General features: G+C 35.6%; 2 protein-coding genes across 3 annotated transcripts; one reads left to right on the plus strand and one right to left on the minus strand.

Annotated features, from left to right (window-relative positions):
* The first annotated feature begins 315 nt into the window (after positions 1-315).
* LOC149651080 (dnaJ homolog subfamily B member 12) lies at positions 316-3,959 on the plus strand. 2 transcript variants are annotated; one of them, XM_089847862.1, is made up of 8 exons: positions 316-541; positions 656-1,024; positions 1,086-1,220; positions 1,993-2,049; positions 2,120-2,193; positions 2,791-2,900; positions 2,974-3,137; positions 3,210-3,959. In XM_089847862.1, exons 1-8 carry the CDS (start codon positions 409-411, stop codon positions 3,332-3,334), a joined length of 1,167 nt encoding a protein of 388 aa, XP_089703988.1. In that variant the 5' UTR covers positions 316-408; the 3' UTR covers positions 3,335-3,959. The 2 variants fall into 2 exon arrangements, with proteins under 2 accessions (XP_089703988.1, XP_089703989.1); XM_089847863.1 differs by having other exon boundaries at positions 1,993-2,034.
* A 1,362-nt stretch (positions 3,960-5,321) lies between these two features.
* Positions 5,322-11,104, minus strand: S1P (membrane-bound transcription factor site-1 protease). The gene is made up of 15 exons (XM_089847854.1): positions 10,719-11,104; positions 10,391-10,651; positions 9,768-9,853; positions 9,420-9,648; positions 9,058-9,352; positions 8,881-8,983; positions 8,662-8,813; positions 8,105-8,597; positions 7,684-7,856; positions 7,493-7,608; positions 7,131-7,412; positions 6,723-7,067; positions 6,528-6,654; positions 6,323-6,461; positions 5,322-6,021 (listed from the first exon to the last, which is right to left on the minus strand). The coding sequence occupies exons 1-15, from the start codon at positions 10,864-10,866 to the stop codon at positions 5,770-5,772; spliced, it is 3,201 nt and encodes a 1,066-aa protein (XP_089703980.1). The 5' UTR covers positions 10,867-11,104; the 3' UTR covers positions 5,322-5,769.
* Between the last annotated feature and the right edge of the window lie 1,084 nt (positions 11,105-12,188).

Consider the following 12,188-nt stretch of genomic DNA (forward strand, 5'->3'; position numbering starts at 1 on the left):
TCACGTAGGCTTACCCAATTTTTATTCAAATTTCCTGGACAGGCCCGGAAATAAGCACAGGACACTGTACATTGTCCAATAAAATTTTAAAATGTCCCATATTTTTTTTAAAAACTGGACAGTTTGACCAATAAATTTCCCGAAGTTTCGATAGCTTGACAGTGGAGAAGCGACACTATTTTTGCACACTTCAGTTACAATGTCCTATAAATTTTCCAGTCAAATAGGGACACATGTCCTATAAGAATTATTTCTTATTTCCGGCCCTGAATTTCCATTGAAACCGGAAGTGACGCTACGTATGACGAAATAGTTGTGGCTGGTCACAAAGTTCACAACTATTCGAGAAAAAAAATGGTTGCCGCCGATTAATAAACAGTAATAATATCTCGTAGTTTTTCGTTAATAATGGATGGAAATAAAGATGAAAGCGATCGGTGTATTCAATTAGCCGAACAACATATTAACGATGGACAAAGAGATAAAGCATTGAAATATTTAGAAAAAGCTGAAAGACTTTTTCCTTCTCAGAGAGCTAAAGGCAAGATTATTGAGACCAAGGCTTAGCAATCTTTCCCCGCAGAAATTTTATTTAAAAACCTTGAAATAATTGATTTTTGATTTTGAAATTTAACCCCTTCCTTAATTGGGTTAGATCTCATCGGATTGTTGCAAAAATTAAACGGAACTACAACTTTTGATGGTGCAAATGATAAAACCAAAACACCACCTGCAAGTCCCGCTGCTAGACGGAGAGCTTTTGCCGGAAGACCTCAGGCTCAGGGTGCAGCTGCTGCTGGTGCAAAAGGTACTGCGCCTAAAGAAGAATCGGCAATTGCGAAAGATTATACTCAGGAACAATTGGAATCTGTGCAAAAGATCAAACGCTGCAAAGATTACTACGAAATTTTAGGAGTAGCGAAAGATGTAGCCGATAGTGAACTTAAAAAATCTTATAGAAAATTAGCTCTTCAATTTCACCCTGATAAAAATAAAGCTCCTGGAGCGTCTGAAGCTTTTAAAGGTAAGACTTATTAAATCAAAATTGTTTTTGCATTACCAGAATAAATTTATCGTCTTTTTAGCTATTGGAAATGCATTTGCCGTTTTGAGTGATGTTGAAAAAAGGAAACAATATGATATGTATGGAACTGAAGAAGGTAGAAGGCGTCATAGTCATCATAGACAAACTGAACATGATTATTCTAGAGGTTTTGAAGGTATTTATTAAGTGATTTAGGGAGCCCACCATTCCTATAATTCCTTTAAATTCCTATATTTTGGAACCAGTCCTATAATATCCTATAATTTCATAAAAGGTCCTATAATTTCATAAAAGGTCCTATAATATCCTATAATTTCATAAAAGGTCCTATAATATCCTATAATTTCATAAAAGGTCCTATAATATCCTATAATTTCATAAAAGGTCCTATAATATCCTATAATTTCATAAAAGGTCCTATAATATCCTATAATTTCATAAAAGGTCCTATAATATCCTATAATTTCATAAAAGGTCCTATAATATCCTATAATTTCATAAAAGGTCCTATAATATCCTATATTTTTGACATAGTCCAAGTAATTTATATAGTTTAGCATCAAATTTATCAAAATTTAGCTATTTTTATCGAGATCACATTTGAATAGACACCAAAATTGCTTCAAAGGCTCGCTTAGGATTTTTTATATATTATATTATATTTTAATTAAGTTCTTCTGAGTTTTCAAAGTAAAATCCAATTAGTTATTTTTGTTCTTTTTTGAGATTTTTCTACATAGTTTAAGGCCCAAAATTGTATTATATATGAGCATTTTTAGTCCTATATTTTCCTATAAAAACACATTTTTTCTCTTATAAAATCCTATAATTCCGGAAAAAAATCCTATTTTTCCTATAAGGAATTTAAATTTAAGAGTGGGCTCCCTGTCAGTGATTTGAAATCAGTTTTCAATAGTTAGAAATCTAATTGATAATATTTTTATTAGGAGATATACCAGCGGAAGAACTATTTAATATGTTTTTTGGGGGTGGGTTTCCGAGTGGTTTGTATAAGATTTTCAACTAAAACTCATAAGATACGACTCTTTTAACACACTTGTCATTTTCATTTAGGTAATGTATATGTTAGAAGGAATAATAGATGGTATCAACAACAGAGACAAGCTAACACTGAAACTCAAAATGAGGTTGGCTAAAATTGGATGTACAAATATCAGGGTTCATACAAACCTGGAAAACCGGGAAAAATAAGGGATATAAATAGTTGACAAAAACCTAAGGGAAAACTGGGAAATTTCGAATTTTTAGTAAATTTCAGGGAAAACTCAGGGAAATTTCAAATTTTTTAGTAAATTCCAGGGAAAACTCAGGGAAATTTCGAATTTTTTAGTAAATTTCAGGGAAAACTCAGGGAGATTTCGAATTTTTAGTAAATTTCAGGGAAATCAGGGAAATTTGCGTCAAACAGGGGCCGATTAATTAAGCAAAATGTTCGTGAACATCCTCTCCATAGGATTAACATTACACTAAACTTTGGAGGCTTATAACTGCGGTTCTACTAGAGATACGGGGATGTCCTTTGATTATGTAATATTTGCCCCCCCCCACCCCTCCTCCTTTGTTAACATTTGCTCCACAGCATACTCCATATAGGGGAAAAACCTGGAAAATTCAGGGAAGTATATGGGGAAAAACCTGTCCTGGAAATCTCAGGGAAATTTGTTTTCCAAAAGTTGTATGAACCCTGACATATGTTTGTTTACTAACGATGTATTTGTTTGCAGAGTGGCCACAATGTGCTTCTACAGATGATGCCCATTTTAGTTTTGGTTTGTTTATCTCTAATGAGCAGTTTCTTCGTGGCTGATCCTCCTTACAGTCTTTCTAGAACAACGTTAGATGATTTCAGTTTGAGCAAGCTATTATATAATTTATTCCTTATTCTCATTAGAATCTTGACTTTTTAGTAAGTTTATCAACGAACGCAAAACGACAAACTTGAAAATGCCTTACTTTGTTAAGGAAAATTTCTTGTCAGAATATCAGGGAAGTTTAAGACAAATTGAAAATCAGGTCGAAGACGATGTTATCTCTAATTTAAGAGCTTCTTGTTTCCGAGAAAGGAACTATAGTACGTTACGTTCTTGTTATTGACCAAAAGAAAAAGAAAAACTAACCAAGTGTTTTTACTCATTCATTGCAGAAGAAAGTTTATTATGGCGAGCACGAAACTTTCGTGATCAGGAACTTGAAATCAAAGCCAAAAACTTTCGCACCCCTTCTTGCGAATCACTTAATGAAATATACAGCCGCGAACGAGGCGGTTAGCACTAAATTAGGTCAAATTTAGGTCTAATTTCTTTGTTTTTTTTTGTAAATAAGAGCCTTGTATAAAAAAATATAAGCTTATTCAAGGGGATAAGAAATAATATCAAAATCGACAGCGCAAATTATTATTTCTCTTAATTAAATCAAAAACAATTAATTTAAAAAAAAAAATGGAATACGCCAATTTATAAATTTTTAAACAATTAGCCGTCTTATTCCTGATCAGCGCCATCTACCCATAGCGGAGACTTTGAGAACTACTGTAAGCGGCAAGCCAATCAGATGTCGCTAAAATCTGGTGACTTCACTGACGGGCACTATGGGGAGTCGGAGTCGGAGTCGAAGTCGAAGTCGGAGTCGGAGTCGGAGTCGGAGTCGAAGTCGGAGTCGAAGTCGAAGTCGGAGTCGGAGTCTTACCATAAATGACGTCACCAGATTTTAGCGACATCTGATTGGCTTGCCGCTTACAGTAGTTCTCAAAGTCGCCGCTATGGGTAGATGGCGCTGATCAGGAATAAGACCGCTAATTCCCATTTTTGCTGACTCATTTCCCTGAATATATGTTTTGAAGTGAAATTTAATATATTATTCCGAGAAAATAAAGTAAAACCAAATACGGTCAACCGAGTTATGATTTATAAATATAATTTATTGAATGTTTAGGCTGCTATGAATTAATTTTAATTATTGTTACAGATTTATAAATCTATATACAAAAATAAATAAAATAAAATCAAAGGATGTCTGATCATAATAAATAATTTTAAAACTTCCTTCCCTAAGTTTCAACTCAAAGAGACCTGACAAGTTACACTGTGTTTAGCTGTCAGTGACTATGAACTAAGTCATGTCATTGTGTCATATTATTAACTTAAAATGACATGACTATATTATTAATTATAATAAAGAATATTTAAATATAGACTTCTTCGTTAAATAAAGGCACCAAATCCTACTTTATATAATTTTATTCGAGTCAAAAATAAATACAAATTGAAAATTGTCATAATCAGTCTCGTATAAATAAAATTATTAATAAATTTTCCATGATTTTTCAATTCATTGACAAATGGAACTGCTCGGATCAGCTAATCAACTCCCTTTGTTCCTGCACAGCCCACTCGATCACGCAAGTTGCACGCGAGCGTGATCGAGTGGGCTGTGGTTCCTGGAACCCATTCGCAGAATTTCACACAACGCAAGGGAGGGGGTGGGAAACGAACTCAATGGTGGGAAATTGGAAAGAATAGAGTGGTACTGAGATTGAAGGACCTACGGGGAGTCGGGGACATGACGCCAATATTGGTAGGCTAAATTTTATGGCCTGAGTTGACGACTTCCAATATGGTCGCCAAAACCGAGGTAAGAGATAGGAGGGTGCGACGTCACGAGAAACTTCGTGGTAGCAGACTATAGACCATTTCGATGTGTAACTAAGAGGGAAAGACACGGGTGGGGGGGGGTAAAACTTTGCCTTCCATCTTGCGTTTTGGCGCCTGCGCTGTAGTCTTTTTTATCATGAGAGTGCATGCGCAGAGACGGCATTGTATCAACCCCTTGTACGTCCCGATCCTGATGGTTGCCTACCCCCCTTTTTTTTACATCAAAAAGGTCTATTTCCTACACACGAGCATGCGCAGAGACGGCATTGTATCAACCCCCTTGTACGTCCCGATCCCGATGGTTGCCTACCCCCCTTTTTTTTACATCAAAAAGGTCTATTTCCTACACACGAGGCCTAAAAATGACCCCCATTGCGGTCAGTTCACGACACCTTCAGTATAAAAAATTGCAAACCGGCCGGGTCGGTTCACACTTCATAGTAATAACTTTCTACAAATGTCTCCACCTCCAAGTCATTAAAAACTGTGACTGATGTCCTGCACCAGTTCAGCGGCCGGCATCGGCATTCTGCCACGAGGTTCAAGTTTCCTATAAACACGTGACGTTTTATAGGTTGCAATTAAAATGTAATTAACAAGTAAAATTAGGTTTTAAAAAGGTATTTTTAGTTTCATATTGTAGATGGAAGATTACAGACAAATGGAAGAATTACATGGTAATTAAACCTGAACAATAATGTAATTGTAAAACTCATTCTGAGTCCGAGTAGTTAGGATTAGGCTTAACACAACAAAGCAATTCAACCTTTGTTAGGCCTTGGCATTTTTTTTAACTATAATTTCGACCATAATATATGATCTACTTAATTAAACGAGTGGGTTTCTATGCACCAAATTTAATCTCTGGGAGGTATAATATAAATTATTTACAATTTTAATTGATATTTACATAATAAATAGTGAATGTTCATTCATGATTAAGCAGCGTCTAAACAACAACCAAACAAAAACGAAAAAAAAGTTCTTTGTAAACCGGATTTTTTGACAGCACCATTATAAATTTAAACAATAGAATTACGAGTTTAAAAGTTGTCATAACTCATCGCGAACTTCCGAATGTACATTAACGTGAATATGAACTTCGTGAACTTCAAGTTCAGAAGATGCTTTCTCAATTTTAATCAAATCTTCGTAACCATTTACAGACATTTGTTCGAGATTAACGCGAGTTGTAAAATGAACTTCAACATGCGTGTCAGTTTCACCACGATCATTTTCATCACAATCCATGATCTCTACTTCACGAATAGGGTACCGATGACGGCGGAAATCCTTTGATGGGACCTGCAATAACGTTCTTTCAGCTGGTAAGAAAATTGTAGGTCTTAAAACCACCACCACCACCAGTTAATGAAGTTCATCGTTTTTCAAGTAGTTAAACGGTTGGGGTTTTAAAAGTTATGGGTTGTAATTTTCGGGGCCGGCTTTTTCGCCTGCGCCGACGTCTCCGATATCTAAACCATTGGCAAACTAGTAGAAATGCTACGCCGGCAATTCCGATTAAAAGAAACGTAGGCTGAATAGGTTGCTGGGAATTGGGGGCAATAGGGTTAAGATCACCCCCTCCAGAGTGAAGACTGCCTACGCTTTGTTGGTTGGGACCAGGCGCTTCCCAGGCGACATTTGCAATGGGGGAGTTGGAGACGCCCATTGATGGCATGTGCTTCATGGGTAAAGGAGCGTCCAGGTTGATTGAGAGGAGTTTTTGAGTTTTGTATAAGTTGCTGATAAAAACAAGGCTATTGGTGTTAGATTATATGTTTTTCGAGTGATAGACGGTACAAATATACCTTGGTGCGGATTTATTAAGTGGATTAGGTTCAGCCCAAATGTAAACCGGACATTCAGGCAAGGGCCTTGTTTGTGGTGTCCCCAAATGATGTTCCAGTACCTTAGAGTAACGGTACAAATGGTTTCCTACAACAATTATCCAAGAACTTAATTTTATCGATCGGACGCTGTTGAAAATCTGAAAAAAAATGTACCATCCATTCTCAATGGCATCTCATTTGAAGACGGAACATCGGTAGATTTTAATTCCGTGAAGAGGGGTGGCATGTGTTTGGTCATGGCGTATTGCAAGACAGCATCCAATAACCAAAAGCAATCTTTTTGCATATGCGCGGTATCAATACAATTAGAGTCCCCATAAACGGCAATTCTCCCTGAATCATCATTGTCCCCCGTTTGTAAAAGACCCAATATGGGAACACCTTCAACTTGTGCCACGTGACTTTTTAAAATTTCAAGTCCCTGATTGTTTAAAGTCTTTTTTATCACCATTCCCTTCTCAGGGAATCTTAAGATACTTGTTCCTGATGCGTAATACACTAAAAAAGCAACGAAAATTAAGATTAAGATTAAGGATATCTAAATTTAGATATCCTTTTTACTTTCATGATTTCCCAGGGTGAAATCTCCTTCATAAACTTCGTCACTTAACGAAATTCCCCAAGAAGATAACAAATCATTTAACGCCGGTATATTAGCTCCCCCTGTATCAGGCATCCACCATTGACGCGTGTTCTCGTCATAAAATTTAACTTTCTTCATAACGGAGACATTATACCAGTCAGCGTAAACAATTAAGGACAAACCAGCGTCTACATCTCTTTTTAACTTGGCTAGTTCTTCTGGAAAATATTCCTCTTCGCTATCAACTAAAAGTAACGCGCCTGTGACAATGATGTTAAGTTTAATCAGATTGTTTTCTTTATTTTTGGGGAGCGTTAATGTTAATTTAAACTCTACCAACCATATTGTGAAGCATCAAAACATGTAAATGGGGTCCCTAATACTTCAATATAATAGCCACTGTTTCTTAAGTGTTGAAACATATCTTTAAAGTTAGTATGAATGTGATCTCCATTCCTGTTTAGTTTTAATTTCAGGATTAATGAAGGGTTTATTAATTTTAGAAGGATTTAATTTTAATTTTAATTTTACCAATCTAAGGGATCATTTTTCATTCGTAAATTGTCTCTAGGGAAATAACCGGGTGGGTAACGTAAGTTGTGAAACTGATCCCATAAAATTCGTTTATTTCTTGGAGGTGTAACGATTATTTTGGCTTTTAATGGCAGTTTTATTAACGATACACGATTTGTAGTTTCACCCTCCTAAAATTATTAAGGATTTCAACCTTAAATGATATTCAATTCCAACTTATCACCAAGATGGCGACCATACTTCATCCACATATGTGGAAGAAGGCGCCATATATGTGGAAGAAGGCGCCATATATGTGGAAGAAGGCGCCATATATGTGGAAGAAGGCGCCATATATGTGGAAGAAGGCGCCATATATGTGGAAGAAGGCGCCACATATGTGGAAGAAGGCGCCATTTGGTGTAACACCAATTATTACTTGTGCTGGAGATTCGACCGTCAATGTGACGTGTCCTTGAGCAATCCCCTCCCATTTGGCAGCTTCGGGAGCTACTTTAATTTTAATGGCCAAATAACCAGACCAAGGCCATAAAACTTCGGAATAAGTGAAGGAAACTTGTAAATGTTGACCAAATTGTGGGGTATAAGGATGCCATTGAGGTTTTTCAACTATCTTTCCTGATACAGCCATTCCATTTAAGATAGTTACATTAACGATTGTAGGAATAGCTCCGTAATACAGAGGCTGCACGCAATAGGGCCACATATATGGACATTCGGTTAAATCTATGTAACTTGGGCTTAAAGTAGCTTGTGGACGATAGCTCTTTAAAGCCTGGTAGGCTCGAACCATGTCTAATTTCCCCCATCCTTGTTCAAAGATGGAAACGCTTGGTAAGCGTCGAGCGGAAGCCATTAAAGCTTGCTTCATACTAGCTGGGTTTATTGCATTTCCCAAATGAAGTACACCACTGAAGAAAATGGTGTTTATCAGTATTGCCAGGACATTAAAGCAGGGCTTTTAATGCAAATTACCTCATCAGTAAGGTAACAGCTCCAGCTACCACTGGTGAGGCTACACTTGTACCCGATAGTGACCTACAACCTCCTTTTATGCTCGAACCCCTTACTACCGAGCCATACGTTACTATATCAGGTTTAACGCGACCATAACCCATTGGAAGCTCCTAAATATGCCAAAATAATTGAAATTGATCATGTTGAAGGTCTATGACCAAGATGGCTTCAAAGTACCCAAGTAGTCATTCCCCTTGATGAAAATCTGGCAATTTGATCCTCAAAATTGATTCCTCCAACACCAATTACATCCATTTGATCAGCTGGATTATTAAGTGTACTAATGGAACCGTAAATTTGATATTTAGTCACAAAATTTTCAATTTTAAAACTTCGGTACTAATAATGACACACCCATAAAGGGGTCCATCATTTCCAATTGCAGAGACCATGATGACGTTATTAGCTGTTAATTCCCAAACTTTATCAACAAATGGATGGTCCATAAAGTCTGGCCCACCAATACTTAGATTAAGAACGTTAATTTTCTTTAAAATTGCATAGTTAAATGCGTCTAAAAACCATGATGTGTAAGAAACTTGATTGTTCGTAAAAACCCTAAATATATGTAGCTCAGCATCAGGAGCAAATCCTAGACATTCTTTCCCACTTGCAATTACACCAGTCACAAATGTTCCATGACCCAAACCTTAAACAGATTTTAAATCGTAAGTTTTTTCAGCTTTTGAGGTCGGATCTTGGAGAAGATCAGATACCATCATCTAGTGTTTTTTCGCTAGTCCAATTAGTACGTTCCTTGATTCTTTTAAAATGAGGATGATTTTTAGCCAAGCCAGTATCAAAAACGGCTACTTTGACTCCGCCTCCTTTAATGCCCATCCCCCATAAAATATCTGCTTGTAAAATGCTGGTTATTTGCCTTGGCACGGCTCTTAAGAGTTGCCTGCGACCGTAACGGCTAGCTGCATACCAAAATGCATTGCCCTGTGATTGAGAAAATTCAAAATACGTTTTTGTCAGAAATAACTGTAGTACTTAAAACTGATTTTAGAATGTATGAAATTTTATTGAGTGTTTGTGAAAAGTAATTTAATTTTGTTTACCAAAGATAAACTGTTACGCTTGAAAAATGGTCTGGATGAATACCAATGCAAGGACGGTGTATGGTTTCCTTTACATTCACATTTTTCTATTTGTAATGAACAAAATAGTGTTTTATTTAACTTGTCGGGGTTTCTTTATCTTTAGTAATTGGGGCAACTAGAAAATTATGCAGCTAAAATGGTTACGTAGATAATAGTATGGACTGTGTTCAGATCTATGCAACATTGTACTAACAATAGTATTTGGACAAAGTTAATTTTGTCTGTTTTCCATCGAATAAAATGAAAATGTGGGGAATATTTTTTGATAATTCGAGGCAGAGTGTAATTCTGTAGCCAGTAAAGACAATTTTAACTAAATATTACGATAATTTTGGTTAATTTTTGCATTTCAAAATTTGTTTTGATCCTAACTTAGCTAGACCAAAATGGATATATATATACTAAGCCAAATCATCTCCAAGGCAATGTCCAAATACTATTGTTAGTACAATGTTGCATAGATCTGAACACAGTCCATACTATTATCTTCATAATTTTCTAGTTGCTCCAGTTATTAAAGAACAGCCAACTTGTCTCATGACAAGCCAATGGTGGTTTAGGAAGTTAAAAAGCTCATTTACCTTCAACATTATATATACTTCTTAGAACTATTCTTTGAGGAGAGATGTACTTAACAGCTGGATGTTTCCTTAATGTCTCTAATCCTTTATTGAGATTTGATTTGTCAAGCCTTAATAATTCAAAATCACTCGGATAATGGCTAGCTGGATTGTTTCTTTTAACTATTTTCCATGAAAGATCTTTAAAACGGTTTAGAACTGTTGCTATATAATTAAAACGAGCCTGGCTTTTGTAATAGTGCTTAAATGTCACGATATATTCTAGAAAAGACAAGGAAGAATGTGTGTTCTAAGCTCTATGTACGTTATAAACAAAGAAGCGTGTTACCATTTTCAACTACTTCACTGGTAAAGTTAGTACTACTTGCGTTGTAATCATGGTGATTATACGCGAAGGTGTTACTTAAAATTGTCAGTATTATGATCAATTTTAGGACACTTGATACGCTTTCAAGAGCCTGGTATGGTTTTAACATTTTGCCTTTTTGAGCTCATACTTTCACGTTAAAGTCTATATTTAGAAGGTTTTACTATGAAATCTGCAATTAAAACCATTCCTCCGAGTTCTCAAACGTTAGCCAGGTTCTTAATTTATGATTATAAGTTCGTTTACGTTGTTTTATCTTCATAATTTTAATTTATTTCTACATTATACTTATTAATTACTAATTATTGGCAATCCCTAAATTACCGCCAACTTGGAATCTGCCGAAAATTGCCGAAAGTAAAATAGTACTTTTCCGACTATGCGTCGTCTGCTAGAAAACACCCTTTGGCTAGATTGACTTGGCTTTAGACTTAAGCGGTAAAATAGAGTAGTAATTCGGCAAATCAAAAGACTAGGCGGTAAAATCCAAAAAACCACGATTAAAGCTAAATAACGACTTCATTTGAATATAATAACGCAAGACCATTTAAATACGTTTAAATATTACAAATCAAAGTAATTAAAACGTTTTCTCTCAACAAAAAAGCCTGCGAAACACGGTACAGTAGTGTGTTTATTTTCGGCATTTTTCGAAACAAAACAAAATTAAAGCTAATTAACGACTTAAACAAGTTTAAATTAATCTTATAATGCTCTTTCAAAATTTTCGGACATTTAAACATCACTTAAGTGGAAAAACTATACTTAAAATCCAATAAACTCCTCCATTGTCTAACGCAATGCCATTTAAACACGTTTAAATAATACTAATCAACGTAAATTCGAACGTTTACTCTCATAAAATAACAGCGCGAAAACTTAGCGGTAAAATTGTCCCTTCATTTTTGGCATTTTCCAAAAGAAAGAAAAAAAAACACTAATTAAAACTTCTATTGGTTCTATCGAACCATTTAACGCAAAAAAAATTAAATTTCGGCAATTTCCAGAAAAACCGTATATATAGCTAACTAACTAATTAAGTAAACTGTTTTCAAATACCAAATCGTTTTGCCTGTTGTACCGAACCACGTAGCACATAAATTGACAACAATGACCATTAAAATAATTTTATAATTAACTTTAATCATTATTAATATTCCAATTTAAACATCAATTCAGTAGAGAATTCGCTTAATACCGATTAAGTTTCATCATCGTCTAATGCAAATGTAAAGACACACCTTTAATCATTAATTACCAAAGTTAATTATACTTAAATGACTTCGTTACGATTTATCTCATTCAAATTACCCGCTACAACAACATGGCTGTCCAAACCAGGCGGTAAATTAGTGTATGGACACTTTCGGCATTTTACAAAAATCACGTCAGTTGCCTACTCTAGAGCGTAGATGGCAACCCCATCCCCAT

Source organism: Phalangium opilio, unplaced genomic scaffold (assembly GCF_054372755.1).
Source record: "Phalangium opilio isolate 3A_F unplaced genomic scaffold, DU_Popi_V2 ptg000082l_1, whole genome shotgun sequence".
NCBI classification, from domain to species: domain Eukaryota; kingdom Metazoa; phylum Arthropoda; class Arachnida; order Opiliones; family Phalangiidae; genus Phalangium; species Phalangium opilio.